Source organism: Alligator sinensis, unplaced genomic scaffold (genome assembly GCF_000455745.1).
Source record: "Alligator sinensis unplaced genomic scaffold, ASM45574v1 scaffold565_1, whole genome shotgun sequence".
NCBI lineage: Eukaryota > Metazoa > Chordata > Crocodylia > Alligatoridae > Alligator > Alligator sinensis.
Genome location: NW_005842234.1, coordinates 1207047 through 1231501, shown reverse-complemented (window position 1 = coordinate 1231501; position 24455 = coordinate 1207047). Strand labels below are relative to the sequence as shown.

Here is a 24455-nt window from a genome sequence, read left to right as displayed (position 1 = left end):
CCGCCCCCCCCCCCCCCCCCGGCCCCTTTGTCTGACTTAAATCACAAGCAAAGCCTATGGAGTTACAGGATTTATTATTGTAGTGATTATTTATTTGTACTGTAGTAGTACATAAGCATGCCACCCAGAGGTTGCGGCCCCATTAGGTACATGTCAGACGCATCAAAAAGCAGTCCTGCCCTGAAGAGTTTACAGTCTCATGGCTAGATACACTACTACTGAACTCAGGAGATTAGCAGAGCTGTGGATAGTTGGGAGGGGTTCTGAGAGGACTAGCCTATGGCTGCTGGCATGCTGAAAGATAGATGGTGACTCATCCCTGCTGTTGCAGAAACTACAGTTTTGGTTGCCAAAGATTTCACCAGGAGCCATTGCAGAGAAGAGGTGCCAGAGATTTCTATGGGGCCTGGTCATAAGACATTCTGGATAAATAGAACTGAACTGATTGTACAAGAGCTATTTTTGCAAAGTGAAATCTGTTTTGTAAAACTGGGACTTCAGTTGCTGTTTGTTTCTTGGCAGCAGAACATTAATGCCTGTGGACATGCTGCCACTCATTTCTGGCAAGCACTAAGTATGTGGTTTATAATCTGCATTCATACATAATCAGTTTCAAGTTGTTTCTATAGATGCTGAATGTAAAATATTTGGATCAAACAGATTGTATTACCTTACGTAACTTGTTCTCTACCATTTATTTAACAAATAAATTCTTCCTTTGCAATTCTAACTGTCAGCATGGATATCCATTGCTTATTGCAAATTGAAAATTACACCTATGTAGTGCATTCATGGAATAACGCATCCAAATGTAGAAAAACTTAATCAGTAGAACAAATGACTTGTGGGTGGCATTCAGGCAAAGGGGCATATGCATTCTTTCTTTCTTTGTTAGCCCCAAGAAAGGGTTTGATGCAATCTGAAAATACTTTTCTATCTGTACCTTCACAGACTTTTCTTGTCACCTGTATCTGCTATAGATTCTGGGCCAAATTTTATCTTCTTACTCAGTTTGAATGAATGTGCTTCAGCAGAGATTAAATACAAAGTAAATGCTAAGAACCTCAGGATTTGTCCCTCTTTAATATTAATTTTATATTTTGGTATTACAGATTGCTGTGACAATACTTGTCTTACCCCTGTCTCCTTCCCTCTTATCATAACTGTCTCATAATGATTCATAGATTTATTTTATAGCACTTCTATAAAATAGAGAAACACTTTAAAAATAAGCCACTTTATAGAGGTAAAATGACCTGCCAAAAGTCGTATGTAAAGTCTGTGGCAGAGCCAAAAAAAGTGATCTCAGATCTCTTATATCCCAGTTCATTTCCTTAACTACAAAGTCGTCTTGCACATTCTGAAAAAAATCAACTGCTAATTTTTTTCCAAAGGAGAGACTTAATCATTGCAACATCCTCTTAGTGGCTTCCAGCTTCTGTCTCAGTTAATTACTTATAAAAGTAAATAATTCAGTGACTCTTCTTATAGAGATTATATGTGGTTTCAGTGGATCAGTTTTTTCAATTTAAGTATGCTAGGAAGCTGAGTTACCTTAAAGCAAGCAAGCAAGTTAACTTAAAAAAATTATGACATAACTTCCAAGGGACTGTATTGGTACATGGCCATTTGTTTGCCGTAGAAGTTCCATCTGAAACATTTTGTTTGGATTTGACCTCTTCTGAGTCATCAGTGCATGTTGTGTTACTTAGGAATGACTGTTGTTGTATACCTACAGTATAGCTTGCACTGTGGTTTTAAATTGATCTATATGCAGAGTATACATTAATGAAAATGATTTATTTTTTCATGTTTTAATTTCAGGGTCATGAGAGAACCATTTAATGACAAAAAACAGCAAAACATGTAATTATCAGAGTGATTTTTTTTTTTAAGTTTAGTTTATTTTTGAAACATACTTTTATCTTGTTTTCTAACTATCCCCAGAAACAAAATCACAGAAGGCCTTCAGGCTTTAAGTAAGGTGAAGCCAGCGGGTGATACATACATACATGAAGGATTAAAAGAAGTAAGTTTTAATGCTCTCGATACAGTTGCAGTAAAGGTCTTATGGCCATACAGCCTCATTGAAAGAAAAACAAGGCAAAATGCTTTGAAAACAGTTTAATTGCATTTTATGTTACTAGTTCTCACATCCAGCAGTTTAAGATCCAAATCCAGTGATTTTTACTCAGGCAAAGATTGCCTAGGTATGAAAAAGTCACATGTAGGAGATCAGCAATCCCATGTGTTGTACTTTATGGAGATTCTTTTCTATTATTTCTGTGTAATAATGCATGGACCTTTTGCTTTTCCACATGGAATGAGTAATAAATGCAGCAGAACAATTAACTATGTATATACATAATATTTTGTAGTGTTCTTGTTAGTACTACAAAATATTAATATAGCATCATAAATCTACATGTTGGCTTACAAGCACAAAAACAGCCCACAGGCCAAAGTTTTCAGAAATGGCTAATGATTTTGTTTAATTTTGGGTGTCCAGAAGCAGTATCACTAATTCTTGCTATTTTAGTATGAGTTTCATAATATTTGATATTTTACTTAAAGCCTTACACTAGGGAATAAGTGAGAATCTCAGCTTCCTTTAAATAAAACAGAAACAAAAACACGAATTTCTGGTTCTCGTGCTTGTGGAGAAAAGTTTGAAAATGTGATCAGAGCATAAACCTACAAATTGTTTAACTAGAAGGCAAATAAAAAGAATAACTAGTTATTTGTAATATTTCGTCCCATGATTTTGTAAGTCAAACTCATCTTTTGGGAACTGACTAATGAGTTTTGATGGTTTGGGGGTGCCAGTGCTGACCTTGAGACCTCTTTAAAGGGCATGATTCTCACAAAAAGTACACAGTGGGTGCACATATGCAATACTGCAATAAACTCTGGTGTGGTATTGCTCCCGGGCACCGTGTTTACATGTCTGCCTGGGACCACAGCATGTTATGCTGGGTTGGAGCAGCCCTGGCTGGCAGGGGCTCCTGGTGGGGGTCAGCCTGCCAGCCCGGAGCTGCTCTGACCCGGCTCAGTGTGCTGTGGAGGGACTGGCTGGGGCATGAGGGCACTTCAGTGTGGGACTAGCTGGCAGACTCATGCCCCAGCCAGACCTGTCAGTGTCTACATGTGTGTTGCTGCATGCTAAATAGCTCTGCCTTAGGATAGTACTTGTGTTTATAAGTACTAACCTACAGCAGAGTTAATTAGTTTACTGTGGCCTACTAGGGCCACACGTGTAGATTCTGAAACTTTACTGTGGAGTTAAAACATCTCATGTAGACAAGGTTCGAATTACACTTTGACTCTTGGGGGGCCTCTGGAAAAAAAAATAAAAATTGGGATGCCCATGATGATGCCCTAATAAAATTGTAGACCCTCCAGGTTATGATTTTTAAATCTTACAGGGGGGGCTCAGCCCCCCCAAACTCTCTTGTAAGTCACACCCTGCATGTAGATGCTCCCAGTATCTGTCTTCAGAATGCTGTGCCCCCATAAAGGTGTCTTTGTTTGGAGAATTCAAAATGTTGGTCATGCTCTTTAGCCTAAATTAGGGGTGGCTAACCTGTAACACATGTGCTACAAGTGGCATATCAGGAAGGGGGCAAGCAGCACAGTGTGGCACATAAGGCAAAAAGCAGAGCAGCAGATTGGCAGGGCAAAGGGATTGGAGTGGTACTTGGAGAGAAAGCAGGGCTATTTTGTGGCATGCCTACCATAAAGGTTGGCCCCAGTGGCCTAAATTCATTACAGTCCAGTGCCTTGACTTAACTCCCATTAAAGCTAATGAAAGGATTCCGTATTAGTAATGATAAGGTAGCTGTGGTGAGGCCATTGCTTGAAGAAGTAGGTTTTAGAGAGGGATTTGATTATTCTGTGCTTTTTGGATTATGTGAGACTTCTGAATTTATTTAGAAGAAACATCTTGTTGATAGATTCAGAAATGATTGTAAGTTGGATCTTTATTCTTCATTTTCAGGCTAATACCAAAATTGAACAAATGGGGGGCTCAAAGTCTGCTAGTACAATAATTGCACTGACAGATGGTAAATTGGAAGGTCAGATCCCCTTGTATGCAGAAAAAGAGGTGAGTTCCAAACAGAAGCTGCTTGTTACAATCATTTCAGGTTTTTTGTGTATTCATGTGCATATTATGAATAATATATTATCTTCTCCATTCTTTTTTGGGACAGGCAAATAAGGCCAGAAACTTGGGAGCTAGAGTTTACTGTGTTGGAGTCCTTGATTTTAGACAAGATCAGGTAATTGCACTGTTGTCTTTATTACTTATCAGAGCCTTATTACAACTTTTTATAAGGCTGCCATCATTTGTATTTATTTATTTTTGGAACTGTGCAACATTTCCAGAATAGGAAGCAAATACTCATACATACATAGAAATGATGACTGGGTGTCACTGTTTTATTATGGGAGAAGATCTATCAAAAATTAATTTCACTTATTGGTAGCTGTCTCACCCAGAGGGTGTAGGTAAAGTTTCTATTAAAATGTTAGCCAGCTTAGACCACAGCTTGCAGTAGTCATTAAAATAATCTTTGAATTGAGAAGGGACAATGGTCTTTGTAATGGAAAACAAAAGAAGGACTATTGTCTACCATCAACTGAAAGTTAATCTTTAGGTGCTGTGCTCATGTAAGCTGTGTTCTAATCATTAACAAAATTAGTACTAGGGATTATATGCAAATGAAGTAGGAGACTTGTTTTTTAAATGGGAAAGTGTACATAAGGGAGCTTATATTAAGGATTTGGGGACAGGTTTCTTTAATGAAATATGCAGCAGACAGGAAAGCTAAGGGCAAGGGTGTTGCAGGATTCTAGAGTTTCGTTATTTTGCTAATTGTTTCTTTTTGAGACAGAATTTTGATACTAAGGCTGACAGGCAGCACATAACAAATTTGGTGTGCCAAATTATTTGTGTTTTCTTTTTCCCTGAAGCTTGAAAAAATTGCTGATACAAAAGATCAGGTCTTCCCTGTGACCGGAGGATTCCAAGCACTGAAAGGAATAATTAATTCTGTGAGTATTCAGTAATGAGCTGAGAGCCGCCTAACCCACTTCCAACCCCCCCCCCCCCCACTGAAGGAGTGTGTGTTTGGGGGAGGGGGGGGACAGAGAGCCTTCAGCTCTTATTTATTGGGCATAATTTGTACCTAAGTCAGTGGTATCCATATAATGCACTTATCTCCTTACCTTAGCAGTATCTTTCTATACATTTCTGTGGCCTGCTATTCATTGAATTATATATGCTGTGACTCAGAATGGAGTTAGTAAAGTCCAAGTGCAAGGGAATACACATAATTCAAGGAGATGGGGTAGAGATTGACTTTTATAGGTATGGTCTTGGTCTGGTAAACTGGCACTGTTCTTTTCAGAAAAGCATGAAAACAGATGGCTTGCAACATTTGATTAATAAATTATGGTACTAACCATCACTGAGTACAGAAATATGTAGGGGAGTATTTGGGAAGGTTGACCTGAGTTTCTGTTCTTGCCCCTTGTTCTCTCTCTAAATACCCAGCCTTTCAGTTCCTTCTGTTGCTCTTGCACTTGAATGTTGCACCAAAGCATTCCCTCAGTGACTAGTGACTTTTTTTTAAAGGGATGTAAAAGGATAAAAGCAGGAGAAACTGTTCATGCTTTGGATATGATGAGGGGCTTGACTGTATATTTTAGCTGCTTCTGTCAAGTAGACATTTTCACTTCTATGGAACCAATTTACTTGTTTGATTTAGAGTAAATGTTATGTGTTTGGGATAATTGTTAGAATACCGCTGCCTTAAATGCTTTAAGCTCCATATGCTGTTTAATGCAGCTGTTATATTCATGAAGGAAAAGCAGTACAAATTGAATGTCAAATGTAAGGTTATAAATACACTGCAGAATGAAATCCTATTCCCAAGACAGATCCCACTTCTATTTATTTCCGCCCCTGCCCCCTTTTATTTTTTTTAACAAAGGGCTCCACTTATAACTGGATGAATATGAAATCAAGGACCTATCACTTCTTCTCCCTTGAATGATGGGTTTTGTCCATGGAAATTACTCCCTGTTTAACATATTTTCATTTCAGAAGACTCTTTGTATGTTCTAGAGACAGCCAGTTGCCATGTTCAGGCAGACCCCCTCATTTATTTTCCTTCAGAGAGAGCAAGTACTGTGTGGCAAAGCCTAGGACAATGCCTTTTTTCCATGTACTGTATGTTTTTAAAGCATTTGCGGCCAGTTGTTTTGCCGGTGTAATGTCATATAGCCCCTTTGAAGTCATTGGAGCTAAGGTGAGATTTGGCCCTAATTGCTTAGATTGTTGGGTTTCCAAGAATCCCAGCATGTAAAAATGTGGTAAGAGTCAGAGCTTTGGGTGCAGGGAGCCTCAGTGTGCATTTTTCTGTGCCAGAAAAGCTGCTGTGCCCCAGGAGTTCAGCCATGAGGGACAACAGGTGGTGCTTCCATCATTTTCTCCTTCAGCTCTGGTACGTGTGTGTGTGTGTGTGTATGTGTATATATATATAAATATAAAAAACAAAACAAAAAAAGACAGGGATAGGGGTTTTTTGGGTTCCCCTTAGGAGTTCAGCTTACAGTCGGTGCAGTTAGGATGTACAGATCATCGGCACGTCTCCTAGCAGCCATGGCCACAACCTTTCTTTGGCAAATAGAAAAAATTATTTGAGGTTGCATTTGCAGCTGGTAGCCCCTTTGACTGACTTTCTTGGCATCATTTTCCACCCAAGAGTTTTCAACCCCTGCTGGGTCCTCTCTCTTGGCCAGCAGCTCATGTAAACCCAGAGGAATTTAGTCCTTAGTTTTTCAGGGCCAGATTCTTCAAAATATCCAAGGGAGGTCAATACTAAATTGCTGTCAAGATCCAAGCTGTGTTTGGTCTTGTAAGAAAATCGCCGCCTCCCTCCTCCCCCCCGCTGTTTTTATGGAAAACTTTTTACTTTTTAAGAAAGATCTATTCTGGAGCTTAAACAGATTGACTGCTCCTTTAAACTGTAACTGAGCTCTTGAATTGTGTAGATTTTAATTCTGACTTCAGTGTGAACAAATATTTCAAGATTTAGCTTATTGCATATTTCTTTCCATAAATAGACTGGTATTGAGGCTATTGAGTCCCTGTGAAATATTTACATCAATAAATAAAAGATTAAGAGACGGCTGTAGCTATTTGCTGCTCACTACAACTGTGAAACACATCATTCAAATGAATTTGCCATCTTAGCTAATTCAGTTATGTTTTTGCAGGTAAATAAAGAAAAAAAAAAGGATTGGGGATTTGGTGATGGCAAGGTTTTAGAGTTTTAATTTTTTCCCCTTAAAATCCTGAAGTGCCACATTGGCTCTAATAATTTCCAGGCTTCAAATGCTTTGAGATGTAAGCTGCATGATCCGTTGGCATCCTGTCTTCCTCTCTTGAAAATATGTACAGTCAGAAAAAAGAGAGAAGACCAAATTTCAGAATAAATGATCTACTATCACACATCTGGGGTATTGCTATGAAAATAATTGGGGTTGGCTATGATGATGATACCAAAGAAATAATTGTTGAACTTTCTTTCTAGAAGTATTGTTGAATAGGTTTTTTGGAAATATTTTTACTTTAAAAAAATCACTTAAATGGGGATGAGGTTGTTTTTCATCAGAGCTACTAGTTGATGAACACTTTTGAACACCTGATTATGATTATTTTGGCCTCTGCAGTGCTCTCTGCTGTAAGGTATGTTGCCTGATGTGTTTCGTACTTGTTGAGAGTTGTAAATCTATATGGCCTTCTCTTAATCTTTTACTTATCAATGAAAACCAAAGCACAGTTTAGAACATTAAGCTCTTACTTTGTTCTCAGGTGTTTGAGGACTTAACAGTTGTTTGAATACCATTATGATTCTGTGCTAAAAATCTAGAAATTAAGGGCTTGAAGGGACCTCGAAAGATCAAGTCTGACCCCTCCCTGCTCTGGGCAGGAATACTGCTGAGATTCAGTGACCCCCACATGCAGTTACTGAGAATGATGGTCAGGAATTTTAGTGAAGTTGGGGACCAATATATAGAAAAAATCATAACCCAAATTCTGCAGTCCTTACTTAGTTTGGAGATGTTCCTTATCCAAGCAGAACTCTTTATATAGTTAGTAAAGATGTGGCCATATATGTATTTGCCTCTGCTGAATTTCTTTTGAATGATATGCTTCATTTGAAGAAAACAATGTATTTTATTTTTGTATGTTTCTGTTCAGTGATAACTCCCTTACAAAGTTCTGTTAGCCTTTCTGGCACTGTTAATATCCAACTTTACAAAGTATTAAATGAACAGAGTTGTCAGAATGAATAAATCTCTCAGCAGAAAGTCTAGTAGCTTAAAAGAAAAATGCTGAAGGCAAGTTAGTTATCCTATCAGGAATGGTTTACTGATTTAGTCTGGCTGATAATTATGTGGAAACATGGCTTCATGAGCAAGCGGAATGAGTACAGTGGCAGTCAGAAAAACAAGGGCTTTAGAGCATCTAATTTCTTTCACAGTGTGAGATTTTGGCACCGTGTGAAGAGATGGAATCCTGCTTTTTTAATGTGCATAGGTAAAATTAAGAGTTTTCTTCTAATAAAACACCATTTTGTGACATAATTTAGAGTAATAATTAGTTCACTGTTCTAGTGACTGTTTAGCAAGCTGCTGAGCACCCCTTGTGAAATGCTAAGCTCTGGCTGACTATACAGAGAATTTAGAGCACAGAACACTTTTTAAAGAGAGCCATCATATTCTGAGATCTTTTTGGAAGGTTTTTTTTGGGCTCCTCATTTCCATTAAAATAGATGGTTCTGAGACCCTAAATACTTTCCATCTGTGGAGCTCAAGAGCAGTAGGCCGGAAGCTTGGGACCTGACTGCATCATGGACCACCACTTCCCTGGGGTATAGGACATGGAAGGGAGAAAGGGAGAGGAAGATAGCTGCCCATGTCAGCGGGAGGAGAGGGAGAGAGTAGGAAGGGCTGCGGAGGAGATCAATGGCATGGTGCAGGGCAGGGAAAGGCTGATCTACTTGCTACTGATTCCACCCCCCACCCCATGCCACAGACTGGATCCAGTCACTTTAAGGTGCATATGCAGTCCTCAGGCTGTATAGATTGAGCACCTCTGATCTAGATCAAATCTGAATGACAAGTAAAACTTTTTCATGACATAGTCTAAAAATCAAGCTTGTTCTAAAAGAGGAACTGAGCTTTCCTGTTCTGTCCACAACTGAAACTTGTAACACTGTCTGTTGTTTCTGCATTAAACACGCTTGCTGATGCAGAGTCTAGTGAGAAGCAACAGCAGGCTCTAGAGATTACAGCACAGACTTGGGAGCCAGACACTGCTTCCCTTTGAATCCATCTCCCAAGTTCTGGTGTTCATAGAGAAGTTCATGAGCTGTGTTTCCATAACACTGAGAGAGAGCATGTTTTTTGGAGCAAGCAGGGGAATAGGTACTCTTGGAAATGTCCTTTCTGGTTGACTCCACCGTAGATACGCACTTGCACATCAAACCAGTTTGCTAACACCATTAACTGCTGCAAGGATCTCTCTTTTCTTGTGCGTAGCATATGTGTTGTCCATAGATTCCACTCTACTGCTTTACTGCTTTGCAGTCATTTTCACCCTGGACAAGAAGGGGACCAACAAGAAGACAGCCATCTACGTTGCTTTGGTGTACATGGATCAGTAGTCCCTTGAGCTTTCTGTAGTTCATATGATTGGAAAGCTGCATTCCAAACTTTGCATCACTGTAACCCTGTTCCAAAGAGGCTCAGATTTTGCATTTTGCCTGCTTCTGTAGTGTTTCATTATGCATGTTTTGTACAGTTAAGCATGTAGCTTGAATGTGCAGTGTCTTGAAAACAAAATCAATGAAAAGGATCACAATTCTGTCATCAGGGTACAGATTAAAACTCCTATCGTTTTCGTTGCAACCAGTGGACTTTGCCTGGCTTTAATAGAGGGTTAGAATTGGAATTACATGTATTTTAAAAAGTACCACTTATTTTAAAATGTGGATTCCTCTTTAATTACTGTATTTAATGTATGTGGTCAGTTATAGATAAACATCACTCAGCTTCCATATTAAAATGGGTTAGTGCATGATATAGGAAGTGAAAAAATATTTCATGTTTAAAACAACCCCACACACTTATTAGATAAGATAACAGGAAGTTGATATATACCAGGCACTTAAACCAGCATAAAGATACCTCTGTCTGAAATGTTTTACCTTCTCTTGTTAGTTACAGTAACTAAGAACATGAAAACTGAGTGAGAGCAGAGATGGAAATCTTTTTCTTTCTTTTTTTTGTTTATTTTATGCACAGTCTTTTTTACGGTTTTCTCTGTAGAATCATTCTGGACCTTTCATGCAAGAAAGGAGAGAAAACGCACATTTAAAAGTAATATGATTGTCAAATCTTACAAATAGGGCAGTTGCACTACATAACTTTTATCTAAATGTGTGCAGATTCCAAGTTTCTTACTTTACTGTGTTTATTAAGTAGGGGAAAAATAATTCCATCAGAATAAATTGTAGCTTTCTTTGAAAACACAAAAAATAGACTAGAAATTCATAATTAACACCACAGTTAAAAATATAAACTACAAATATGCAAAGCTAGGATCACCAAGTATATGCAGGGGCATCGAGAGGGTAACAGCACTATATACATCTCGACTGCTGTTGAACCTTGAATATTATATTACATTCAGTTGTGCACATCTCATTTGATGGGTTGGTATAATGTCCTTAGTTCTTTCTTAAATGTCTTAATTACAGTAAAAGACACAAGACTAGGTCTTGTGCCTGGACTGGTAACATTTTATGGTAATTTTTCAAGGTTCTGATAAACAGATATATACAATATAATATTTAAAACATCCTTACTATCACTCAAAGATATTAATAAGATGCTTCCTGAGGCAGAGATCTTATTTGCCAACTTTTTCTTTTTAGAGCAACATTTTATAGGCAAGTTATAGTCCTTTTAAAAATTGGGTTCATAATGGACATGCTGACAGACTCTTAGCTAAAGTGGTATTAGCAGGCACTGCTATAAAATCTTACTGCTTAATTGTAGAAGCTCTTCCCAGTAAAACCCTCATTCATTATGGGGATAAAGCCTGATCTGACTGCAAAGATCAGTCAATAAAACCCCTGTGTGTAATTCAATTTCATATGAATAATAGCAAAGAATGTCTAATGAATGCATTTTTTCCACCCATGCTCTTCCTAGTCTTTTCTCAAAAATATTTTCTACCATTAAGTTATAATAATACAGTTTAGTGAATTTTAGGCTGGTGACATTGAAGGAAAACAGTTGTCTAAAATATTGTTTATTTAATAATTCTTAGTTAACTTATGGATTACAGTGATATATCAGAGGTGGTATAGCCCATTGGCACTGTAAAAAATAACACACTGAGAATCGGGGCCTAAACAGCTTATGATCTTTATTGACAGGATGAACAAAGGATGGGAAAGGAAACGAGGTATGGAGATATGAAAGGACTAGGTTAAAGTCAGTGGCAGAGCTGGGAATAGGTCTATTCTACCCTAGGTCTGCTCTACCCTAGGTCTACTCCCAGCTGGTGTAGGGTAGAGAAACATAGCCTTCTAAGAACAAGTTTAACCCTTAGAACACTTGTTAAACCCCTCTGACCTACATGCAAAAGTGCTCCAACCACTTTATCTGGGTTCCAAGCAACATTTGGACCAGATTTGCTTTCAACACATCTAGAAATGTGTGTCAAGCAAAGCATTTTCAGTCTAAAATGTTTTTGTGATCAAGTGTTGGTGGCTTAACTCATGTAAATGAATTTAATTTATTATTGAACATCCACTTTTGTCAACTTTCCAAACTTCCTGGAATCAGTTGCTTAATGAGGGACATGCCCAAGCCTATGGGATAGGTAGCAAAAGAGGTGACACAGTTGAAATGGTTTGGCACAACGCTGGTTGAAATAAAAGGCAAATCTGCAGGAGCTCTTACATTTAATCCATATCATTAGACTGCACAGAATCATTTATGTTTAAACTGGTTGCATCGTACTGGTACAGTTATGATGGTTTATTTAAGTGAGTAACATCAATTTCAGCCAGTAGAAGGAGGATTTTTTTTCAAGGTAGTGGTGATTGGTGACATAAACAAACATCCCTGTAGAAATGCCACTCCCTGGTCCACTTATCCGCTGACTCCAGGGACATTTAAATTGTTTCCTCCCTGCTTCCCCCGCTACACCCAAATTATCTGCCTTGGTTACAGATGAGTGAAAAATGCAGTTTTTATAAAGGGTCAGCAAAGTGAAGTACATGCCACTGAGAGAATAGCCTTGACGTTCCATAGTCCTGAAACATTTTTCAAGAGCAAAATCAACTTAAAGAAATGGCTGATTACCAATTACAAACCTTTGTAATTGGAACATTTCCTGTAGGAGGAAAATATGGTTCGCTTATGTAGTGGGCATCCAGGAAGCAAGCTATTAAATGTTTGAACACTGGGGAGAGGGAAGCAACAAGTTATCATTAAAAAAATTATTTTGAATATATCAATCTCTTCTCTAATGCATATGGATAGTCTAATATTCTAGCTGCACTTGGTGTAAGGTTTAGAACTAACATTGTGCTATATTTTTCCATGTGATTGAGACTATGAGTAGATAGTTTTGGGAATTATTGTATGTAGTTGTTAAAGAGACTCAATGGCCTGGAATAGAATGCTTTCTGCTTTACCCTTCAGTCTTGTGCAGCCCTTAATTTGATATCCTCTGACTTATTACAAATCATATAACAGTCTCAACGAGAACAGGGAGCTTGATCAGCCAGCAACATAACTGACAAGGTTCCAACTTGTGTGTATATGCATGTGTGCGCCTTATGATTTGAATTTGACTTGTCAGATATTACTAAACTGCTATCAGTTACATTATATAACTGATACTGTAAACTATTTTAACAAAAGGAAATGCTTAGATGAACTTCTGAATTACAGTTAGTGTTTTCTTAATGGTGATTTTTTCCTTAAGTTAGATTTTTCTGACTAATTGTTATAAATGTTTTTCCTAATGTTTTAACTAACTTTTTAATTTTTATTTTTTGACCTTTGTAGTATTTTATAAGTAAGGCGTTTTACAAGCTGAGGGGAAAAAAACCTGCCATAAGCATGTGCAGTTTTGTAATCTATTGTTTGCTCTCCTCGGTGATTGCAAATAAGGCATTACTCAGACACTCCATAATTATAATATTTGCACTCATTTTAGATTGCATTATGTTCCCATTCACTAGTGATTTTATGCAAGACCATATGTCTCAGATTTTTTTTTCATTTAGGTCGGGAAGGGGATGGCAGGTTTTTTGTTTTTTTTTTTCTTGTCTTCCCTTTTGTTTACAGGCTACAGTAAAATAATCTCAGGAAGTAGCTGTAATTGTATTGAGTATTTTGTGCCCTTTGAGAGTACAGATGTTTGGCAGGAGATAAAAGATGATCCAATGGTGTATGTAACTTCTGTGGTTACTCTTCTACAGCTTCACTTGAGCACAATGTCAAAATGTTGTTTCACCATGAGTGCACTTGATACATTTCAAATTAATTAGATTGAATGTCTAACAGTTAGTGTCATGCACTTATGTTGTCTGATTGCTACTTGCTACCTACTTTGGAAAGGAAAGACACTTTGAGCAAAAATGGGAAACACTGGGGCATACATTAGCAGTGTGTGGACATCTGATCATTGCCTGCCACATAGAAGCTGTGCAGTATTTCATCCTGCATTGACCCCATGGATTTGACACACATTTTTAGTAGAGCTTGAGTGAGACTGGTCTTGGCTTGGCAATAACCTGTCCTGAAGAAGCAAAGATTTTACTTTGGAGTCAGATATTTTGCTTTCTGGTGATAAAGTTTTACTTCGAATAGAGAAGAGGCATCATGGCTAGGGAACAGGATTTGCTGCAATATTTAGTGTATACTTACATTTACAAGTCTAGAGTGTGAATGAGTTTGGAGAGTGAAAAATTAGGTTAACCAAACCACTGTATACATTTGCTATTTTGCTAAACATTGAATTTTTATCTGTGAAGCCAAATGTTACAGCGGCATAAGAAGATGGAACTCTCATTAAAGTTGTGAAAGCAAAGGCATTTATAATAGAACTGGTGAATTGCCCATCAAGAATGATGGGGGGAGGGGATGGGCGGGGACAGAGTGCTGCCACCCATTACCCCGCACCGCTGCATCACAGGATGGGGGAGGGAAGCTTGCCCTGCTGTCCCCTCTGTCCCCCTCCACCAGGACCCTGAGCCACGTCCAGTGCTGCTGGCTTTGCCCCCCTTCCTGCTCCTTGGAGGCGGTGGAGCACTGCCATGATGGCAGAGACACAGCAGGGAGCAAGGCCAGCACTGCTGGCCTCAGCCCCCCATTCCATCCCCTCCATCCTAGCTGTCATGGTGCTCCACACTCTGAATGGTTGTTTCACTAACCAATCAGAGTGCTCCAAGAGTATTATGGACAGACAGACAAACGAAGCCATTTATTATATAAGAATATATATTTTTCTTTGCAGATCTAGTGATCCTTGGTGGTTTTTAAGACTCAGCTAGAAAAAGCCTTGGCTGGGATGATTTAGCTGGGGATGGTCCTGTTTTGAGTAGGGGGTTGGACTACGTGACCTTCTCAGGTCCCTTTTTAACCTAATTTTCTATGATTCTTTGAAAAGTCCAAGTGTAAAAATCTCTATACAAGTCCTTGCAAAGTCCAGGTCTCTAAGGGAAAAGGGTAGCATATTACATTTTTGTCCCATTTTATAACACCTTTCCCTTATTTTAAATTTTCTTTCCTTCTTACCAGCTTAAGAGTTGTGGGAGGAAATATCATTTAAGTTAGTTTGAAGAAAAAGAAAAAAAAAGCTGTTGATGGGACTTTTGGTGACTCAAAAATACCACATGACAATGGTTTAAACATGATCCTAATCAACCAACCAGTGAGGAGGAGACTTAGTCATTATAGAACCATTGTAGAATCATGCAAAACCTCGAATATGGTTTGGCTTGAGGCACTCTAGCTGGTCAGACTGTTGGAGAACATGGCATAGCTGGAAAAGAGCTTAAAACAAATGCAATACAATACTTCGTAATTCTTTTGGAGACCTTGTAGGTCATAGCTGAGCAGAAGCTCAGAAGATATTTATTTAACAGCATTCTCGTAACCAAATGCTTTAGCAGAGGATGAGGTGCTGGAGAAAGGTAGTAGTAGCAGTTATAATTTCTGTTTTTAAACTGCAGGACAGGTTCTGGGGTACAGTGTAGTGGCTCAGTGCTGCACTGCCAATAAAACCAGGCAGCTCATATAGATTCAATGCAGCCAGCTACCGGTGGATCCTCCTGTGGTGTAAAACTGATGCTGTTACTCCTACACCAACCTTCAGGGTCAAACCAGTTCCTAAATTTGGGATCATGAAGGAATTTTACCCACAAGTCGCATTTCTAAGGACTGCAGGGAGAGGCGGTTAACTTCCTGTGTAGCATGGGGCATGATCATCTGAGCCCATATTGTCCAGTGACTTACCTGCCATTGCAGTGGCAGGTCATTAACAGTTCACTTGTCTGTCCTGCTTTTTACTTGTAGCATATTATAGGGCGTTTTTGCTGTTTGTGGTTTTATGCTTTATGGTTATAGTGTTTGAAGGTTTAGAGTAGATTTGGGTAAGCAACATTTTGTAGCTGCGGACAGAAAAGACCCTCCCGGTTGTCCGAAGGTGGATGGGTTGGAGGGTACTAGGATCCTGCCACCACTACTGCTTTTCCACTTCCCACCCCCATGGCCTATTGGAGTGCCCACAGTCAGCGTACCCTTCCCCCCCACCAAATTTTGCCAAAGACCCATGTCTGCAGTTTGGATCCAAAGGTTCCACAGGCTGGATCTGGCCCACATGCCATAGGTTACTGACTCCTGGAGTAGATAATGTTTCAAAATTTTTGGTAGTGGCTGCTTGTGAATGCAAAGGACAAGGTTCAAGAGCCAGGATGCCCCTTCAAGTCCTGTGTTCATGAGCTTTCTAGCTTGCCAAGATATGGGATATGAGTGGAGCAAAGGAAGGGTATGGAGGCTTCCCTGTGTCCTACCACTCTCCAATTGTCATTTTGGCCTTTGGGGAGTCAATGTAACTTTAAGCAGTTAGCTTGTTCTACAGCACCTGCCCAACCCACAGTGGCTTCAGGATCATGCAAGGATTATCTGCTACCTTTGTAGCACTGACCTGCCTTGTGCATTTTTTCAAATGGATTGAACTATAGATTTGCCCCCATCTCCTTTTTGTGTGGCTTATTCTATGCTCTATTTGGAATTAAAATGTGTATCCTTCCCCCCCCCGAAGGGTGTGATGTACCCTTTGACGCATGAAAACTCAATTTGTGATTTAGTCGATTACCAGCATGAATTATCTTTGTTTATACAATATATGCTTTGCATGGTAGGTTAGGAAAAGAGTTGCATTCGAGCTCTGTGCTTCTTTGCTTTTGTGTATGAGATTATGAACAGGATAAAAACCCTTGTAATAGTTTTTGTTTTGTTTTGTTTTGTTTGTGTTCTGTCACGGTTTGTGGATCTGCTTTCAGTTGTATGAATGTACTAACATTGCAGTATTTGGCCCCCTGTTGTGTTGATAGCATCCCTTTGGAACATAATATTCACTGCATTTGTGAATTTTCTTACATTGACCACTTTTTGAAATCCCGTTTTACTAAAATGCAGGTGCTTCAGGTGTTTCTTTGGTAGGGAGAGGAGGTTGAGGATTTTTTTTTTATGGGGGAGGGTTTAGAATTGTGCTGGACACACATTTTGGTGAATGTACATGGGACTGGCAAGCAGCATATAACCAAGTAGTGCTGCAGGTTCCCAAATGCTTAGTGCAGTGAACAGGAGTTACTATTGCTGTAAATACATTTCCATACTCTGACTGCTACACTTGCTTTCAGTGAAATTTAGCATACAGCAGCATCAGTATCACTATTGCATGTTTTACCATTTTGTAGTTTAGAAGTATTTAAGTCCTTTTTAATAATTTCTAAATTTTCTTTTTCTTTAGAAACGGATAGTGAACATTTTTGCAGTAATGTAACTTTACTTACAATGCCTTAGTAAAGTTGCAGTATTCCTTGGTATGTCTTTGGCTCCTTCAGAAAGGAGTCAAGGCCCATCTCCCTTGGGAACTGCTTCCACTTTCCAATCAGCAATAATGAAGACAAATGAAAATGTACATTAGAAATAAATCTGTTGTGAGTAACACCCACTGAAAATCCTGTATTGTTCAAAATGTTGATATGCTCCATTTGATTAAAATCTCCAATAATCTATAATTCTGTTCCTCTCTCAGGAAACAGATATTTTCAATTCTCACCCTATTTACTGTTTTCATAATATTAAGTAGACTTGAACATTTATACAGCTGTTCTGAAGAGAATCCAGCTGTGCTAATGATGACCTGCCCAGACTCCTGAATCCTGAGTACAGTTCTGTGGGAGGAACAGATGCTGAGAGAGTTATGATTGATGGTATTAACTACTGCCAAAAACTTTTGAACTGCATACTAGGGCTAAGCAAAATCGAATGATGCCAGGAGATGAATTGACACTTAACATATTTTGCTAATTGACAATGTACAGTTATGTCGATCACAAGTCATTACTAGTATGTATTGTTTTCATAAGGCCTCTGCACTGAAATATGGGAAGGGAAAAATGTTTTTATGTCTGTATGAAATACCATCCAATTCAGTTACATTAATTTTATATCTGAATTGTATCCAGCATGCTTGTAAAGCTACTATAGAGTATATAGTTTTATTCTGAAATAATAATAGGGGAAGAAAGTGTTGAGGGATTGGCAACTATGAAAAATGAGGTATTTGGCTAGGATTTGAAAAGGGAAAAAAAAATGGTCCTAGTTCCCATATACCTTAGACCAGTGTAACATTGTCCGTGGATGCCAGTGGAATTATTCTTGATTTTATACTCTTTTCAAAACAGAATTGGGTCTAGAGAGCTGATGAGGCAACTAGAAGGTTGTCGTTGACACCCAGGGGTCCTGAGGCAAAAACATTTGCACAAAAAGGGCAAAATGTATGACAAGATGGAAATGAGGCCACAGTAGCAAAATCAGAAGTAGCTGAGAGGGATGTTCAGAGAGGCTAGACACAAGGGCCATCTTTAATTTACCGTGCAACTTAAGCTGCACCTGCTTTTTTTTTTTTTTTGGTAGTTCATTGCAAGGATAGCTGCTTTTTATGCAAATGTGAGTGTGATTATTAGTGTAGGTGTATAGTTTTTTCAGTTTAAATGTTTTTAACATAACGTGAATTTTTTTTTTTTAATTTACTTAGCTTTTGACTTCTTTGGGTTCAGTGTCTAGGGTCAGAAACTGAGAGTGGGAGTGTATACATGAGATGCTTTACTGAGCAGTAGACTAATCTACCCTGCAGCCACACAGCTCTCCCAGCCCCTGCAGCTGGTACAACTCTCCCAGCTCTGTATACATTGGGACTGGCTCATGCCCCGTCAGCCTGCTGGCTCACACCTGGGGGAGCCCAGAGCTCTCCCTGGATGGTCCAGGGGGAGCAGAGCAGGAGCAGCCCTGGACCAGGCTGCTGCCTTTGAGAGCAAATCGGCACCCAGTAGGGTTCACATGTAGATACGTTCCTGGGCACAGTTTACTGTGCCTTATTTTACTGTGCAGTAGCCTTACTGTGTATTAATTGCACATGTAGACACACGCAGTATTTATGTAATATACTTTTAATTGAATTAAATCTTGTATAAATTAGATAACATGTCTAACTATTCTGATACTTTATGAAGTGTGCAGTGAAGTTTACATGAGCTTACAGAAAGGAAGCATTCTGGCAGAAAGTGTTAGAAGATACACATCACAGACATGCATTCCTAATAATCATGTAGAGTCAGCTTGGATAAAAAGTAAATGGAAACTGGCCCCAAATGCAGGAACTAATATAGTTGCTGGGGCTTTTTTCCTGATACTTTTAATAACATCTACTTCTAAATTTTCAGTGAGTTTCAGATGTTCCTGAAATATGTGAACAACTCCTGTACATACCCCCTATGACTTGTTCCCTTAAGCAGTTTCAGCTGCATGAATAAATGATGGACTGTGGCACTAACAGAAAGCAAATAGGATTGCGACTTTCTGAAACTGAAACAAAAAGTGTTTAAAGTGAGAGGTCAAAAGCTAGACAATGTGTTATAGTTCAAAACGAGCTTGATTATAAAGAGCCATGTATTAATGAGTTAGTAAAGCCAAATCCAACAGGCTTATCCTGATATTAGAAAGATTATGGAGAGACATGTATGAAGGACACTGCCTCTAGAAGTTGAGTAATTCCAAGTATTGCATTGCTGTGGTGAACTGAATTTGAACCTAATCTTTGCAATAGGGCTATGGTTAAGGTCCATATCCAGCAAGGCTCTCCAGTGTGTGCTTAGCTTTAAGCTTCCCTGAAGTTGCTAGGATTGCTCCGTATGCTTAAAATCAAGTGTGTGAATAAGTATTTTGATAGCCAACTCAGAGGCAAAAGTGAATTGAGCCATTCTAGTACCACAGAGTATGTGCTCAGCAGCTATTCTACATATTATTTTCCTAAACAAAGAAGTCTTTAGCTATATTCAGTCTTAATGGAGAGTTGTTAATGTTGGTGGCATTACACCAGGGATGAAGTTGCTCTCATCTGCCCATAGGATATATTGTGCATCTTTACTTTAGGAAACAGTCTGTCTGAACCCTCAAGTATTTGGCTCTCATAACTAATAAATGCTTCTGAGTATGAAAATTAGCTGTAGATTATCCATTCACTTAATGGCCATAAGTTACAATTTCCTGAGAGTTCCAAGGGTTTGGTTGCTTTCAGCTTGCACTCAGAAGCTCTGCTGTGTGTCCCTTTATACTGAACTTGTGATGCATTGATGCTGTTTGCTGGTAAGGTAGCAGTAATAAAAGGCTTCTTTTTGAATACCATATTTACTCAGATACAAGATGAGGTTTTTCCACCCAGTCAACATGGGGAGGGAGGGAAAAAGCTCCTTATCTTATATTTGCATACAAGGCAACCTCATTCAATACATTGTCTATCATTAAATTGCTGCCAAAAGTAGCATGTGCTCAGTAATGGAAACCAGCTACAAAGTTGATTACATTTAGCCAACACTGAGTATGACTATTAGGGCCGTGCGAATCTTTGGTCCCCGATTCGATCTGGTGGAGATTCGGCCTGATTTGGTGGCCAAATCTCCAATTTCTGAATTGAATCATAGGACCCTTTAATCTCTCCGAATCAATTCAGGGAGATTCGGAAAGATTTGTCGATTCAGACAGACGGAGCTTTAAATGTTTTTTCTACATACCTCTAGGTAGCAGGCGGCTCGTGAACACTGTGATACTGGGGTGCATGGAGCATCCCACAGAAGCACAGGGGGCTCCCCCCATGCTCAGCAGCAGACCTGGAAGAGGACCAGAAGGACTTCCAGTCCACTTTGAGGTCCACCGGGGAGTGCACGGGGCCCCCCTCCCCTCCCATCCCCTTCCCCCGTGCCCTCCCGGCTTAGAGACTGGTGCCTCCTGGGTCTGGGATGGGGAGTACCTGTGGTCCCCCTGAGCTGGGGAAGTGCAGGGGGGCCCCTTGCGCACTCCCCAGCAGACCCGGAACTGGACCGGAAGTGCTTGTGGTCCACATCCGGGTACGCTACTGAGCACAGTGGGGAGCCCACTGCGCTTTTGTGGGACGCTCCATGCGCCCCGGCATCACAGTGTTCACAAGCTGCGCTGGTACCTCGAGGTATGTAGAAAAAACATTTAAAGCTGTGTCTATGTCTGAATTGCTGATTCTCTGAATCGGCATTGAATCTTCAGATTTGGCTGAATCAAATTGGGGACAGTGATCTGAATCAACTAATTGAACCACTGTCCCCAATTTGGGCCAAATCCAAGTCGAATAGGGCCTGCTTCACACATCCCTAGCAAGCAAGTCCCTGATAGGACTCTACCACCTCTTTTTTTTTTTTTTTTTTTTTTTTTTTTTTTTTTTTTTTTTTTTGAGATACATTGTGCTCAGTCCTCCTCAGTACTGACTGTTTTTCAAGTCATGGTGAGCCAGTACATTGAATACATTTTGACTCTCCACTTCACTCCCACAGTTGAGTTGTGCCTTTCCTTCCATTTCCAATGATTCCTGTTTCTTCACTGGTCTTAAATGTCTAGCAAACATCAAACAGGACCCCAAACAGGTCACCCAGAATCCCTCTGTTGCCCCCTCTCTCAAAACGTTGCATATTAGTGTGGCCCTGTCCTCCATGAGGTGGAGCTGGGCCAGGTTGCCTTGGGCCTCATCTGCATATACATTTTTTGGAAGACTTGGGACAAGAACACCTGGTTCCAGTCATGAGTGGGGGTAATTAGTGCATTGATCCTTTGCTAATTAGCTAATGTGCTAATTGGCACAGGGGGGTGGGGGGCGTATCTGGACTACACACACATGCTGAGCTGTGGGGTCACCATGGCTTAAAATGCTGTTGACTGTGCTGGGGCCCGGCCCAATGATCAATATGGTAAATCATAAATCATGAGTCTTTTGGCTTTGGGCTAATATCATACATAATTTGTACTCTCTATAAGTTGGTATGAAAGTGCTGCTTAAACGTGTGTTTATGGAGTACCTGTGCTAAAACTTGCTGCAGTTTCAAAAAAAGGTAACATGCTTCAATTCTGGATGAATCAAATCTATGGGTCCAGGAATGTTTATTGCAAAATCAGTGTTTTCAAGTTTGCCTGTGATTTCAATGTGCTGAGGGAGAGCAGGGGGAGTAAAGGCAGGGGGAAGGGGCTGCAAGAAGAAGAAGTTGGGGGTAGGGGGTGGGAGGACTGTAGGCAGGACAACCTAGGGAATCAGAAGGCAAGGGGACTACCTGACCTCCTCAGATTTATTTTTCCTTCTGTAGCAATGGGAGGGGGATAAATTCAAGGTAAACCTCCAATAATTAGATTCTATACTTGGATAATTATATCAAATTTATAAACTTTATAGAATCTAATTATTAACTCCCATTGACTTTATAGAATCTCATTATTGGGAGGTCATCTTATATTTAGGATCATTTTGTATTTGAGTAACTTTGGTAGTATCTCTCTTTCAGCCCCCATGTTTGGGTCCTTCTGTGTCATGAATAGCTTCTTTACTTTAATGGGATGCTGCTTATTGCTTTTTCATGCTGCAGTAAAGTGAAACTGGTAGGATTCTGGTTTTGACTTAAAACTCCCTGTAGCAGCATGATGCTGACTAGGGTCTGGTTAATTTTATTGGGTGGCTGGTTGGATTACACATGAAAGTAACATATAAAAGTATTGTTTCAGTTTTCAGATTCAGAAAAGGTAGGAAGTTATCTTCCAGGTCTAAGACTTTAGAAAATGTATTTGTTTTCAAAACTGAAGATTGAATTATGTGGAAATTGAGTTAAGATGCCCACTTGTTTAAAGAAAGTTTTCTATTCCTCAACACCAGACAAATGGCAATTATTTTTTTAAAATTTCTCACAATTTTCTTACGAAGACCTGATTCTGACTTTAACTACAACTGCTTCATAGCCCTCTGGCTTGCGTGACAGTTATATATTAGGAAAAAGAGCCCTTGAGTTATGCACAGGGGAAAATGAACAAGTTTGCTGAGGGAGACAAAGGTTCTTCATTTTCTCTAACATTAGGTCAGTGGCAATGTGTAGGGGGTGCACGTGCACCCCCTGAGAGTGCTGGTGCATCCCCTGACAGGCCATGTTCCCTGCTTAGGTGATGGGCAAGGGGGGCAGGCAGGCGCGCTGGTGCCCCCTCCGAGAGCACTGACCAGGGAGTGGGAGCATCGCGGCCACTTCTGGGAGTGCGGTGACTGCTTCCATGCGGCACGATCGGCCATGGGGGGGACCCCCCCGGTCAGTGAGATTGGCTGCGGGGGCCCCCCCGGTTGCTGACTGGTCTGTGGGGGGGCACATGCTCCCCCTCTTCCCCCCCACCTAAGGTGGCACCAGTCGCCCATGTGTTATATGAAGCATGGCTCACAGTGTCCCAGTTCTGGTATTTGCAGCCCCCCTAGTCCCCTCCATTTTGATGAGCAGATGGAAGCTCATTTCCATATATACTGGCTGGAGTAACTGAGCATGTATACTTGGCAAGGGAGATACCATGATGATGGTTTTGGCACAGGTGGTTTTGCTTGCCTGGCAGGGGAGGTACCCTTCTTCCCAACCTTGAATGACTCGGTGTAGTTAGAGAGTGAAGGCCTGTCCCTTGCACTGTGGGCAGACTCATCCATGTGAGAGTCTATAATACCTCCAATGTGAGGATCTCAACTACACAATTTATGGTAATGAGTGATTGTTCTTGGACTTTTCCTCTAGCTTTCTCCTTTGGCCCTTTGGCTCAGGACAGGAGAGACTAGAGGGCATCTGAACTCCAAGGCCTCTGGGCTTGGGTCCTCCAGTAGAATGCCTGCCATGGGTTTGGGAGTATCTCAAGCCCCAGGCTGAAGAATCTGGGAGGTAGGATACTTGTCAGTGGTAGCACCACACACACTTGAACAATTGAGTTATATTCAGTTGATAGAATTCAGAACTGATTTGGCCAGAGACACAAAATTAAAAAAAACAAACCAAAAACCTGAGCCTGCAGGCCATGTTTACTTCTCCCTTTGGTGCCTGGTGGAACTCACCATTGTTACTTCACTGTTTTTTCCACCGAAGACAAAGGGTCTGAACAAGAGAGGCTGAAGGGAGCAGTCAGTCTTCAGTAGATTCTGCCCTTCAAATATGTGTTTCTGGGGCAGTTGGCAGCCAGGGAAACTCCTGGAAGGGAAGCGTTTTTGTGCTTGGCAGAACAGCCCCCTCTGTTTGGCTTGAAACACTGGAAATAAAATAGATAACATCATCTCCTTGAATCTTTCCCTTGCATGCTGTTTTACCAAGTAAGTTTACAATCAAGTTTGAATTTATTATATGTCAGCAGTATACTTAACTGTCGTATTCCAGGATGGCCTTATATAGTAATTATTTCAACTTGCATGAAGTAGGTTTTTCTCAGTAATGACTGCTGAGGTGCTTCAGCTGATTTGCAGTGCCAGATCATTCTCCCTGGTAGTCCTGACCCACAGAAAAATGGAACCCAGAGCTACAGACTGCCTTTTAACATTACCATGGCAGATTTGTTGCCATACTGCACTTTTTATCAGGCCCAGGTTTTCACTACAAGTGCATTTAAAGTTAGATTTTAAAAAAGGAGAGGAAAAAAAGTCTGAAATTATTCACAAGCTGATTTATTTAGCTCTTTTTCAGTCACTGAAACAGTATGCAGAAAAGGCA

The 24455-nt window shown here is 40.1% G+C and overlaps 1 protein-coding gene and 1 pseudogene across 4 annotated transcripts in view; both read left to right on the top strand.

The window, feature by feature from the left end:
- The window catches only part of ANTXR2 (ANTXR cell adhesion molecule 2), a 185346-nt gene that overhangs the window by 9665 nt on the left and 151226 nt on the right, over positions 1-24455 (top strand). For 3 of the 4 annotated variants that reach the window (XM_025208516.1, XM_025208517.1, XM_025208514.1), the window contains exons 3-7: positions 1825-1866; positions 1948-2029; positions 3998-4105; positions 4212-4280; positions 4975-5055. In XM_025208516.1, the coding sequence (XP_025064301.1) occupies positions 1825-1866; positions 1948-2029; positions 3998-4105; positions 4212-4280; positions 4975-5055 (382 nt within the window). The remainder of the gene's footprint in view (positions 1-1824; positions 1867-1947; positions 2030-3997; positions 4106-4211; positions 4281-4974; positions 5056-24455) is intronic. The other variant, XM_025208515.1, reaches the window with a different exon arrangement.
- LOC112550883 lies at positions 23311-23496 on the top strand (annotated as a pseudogene).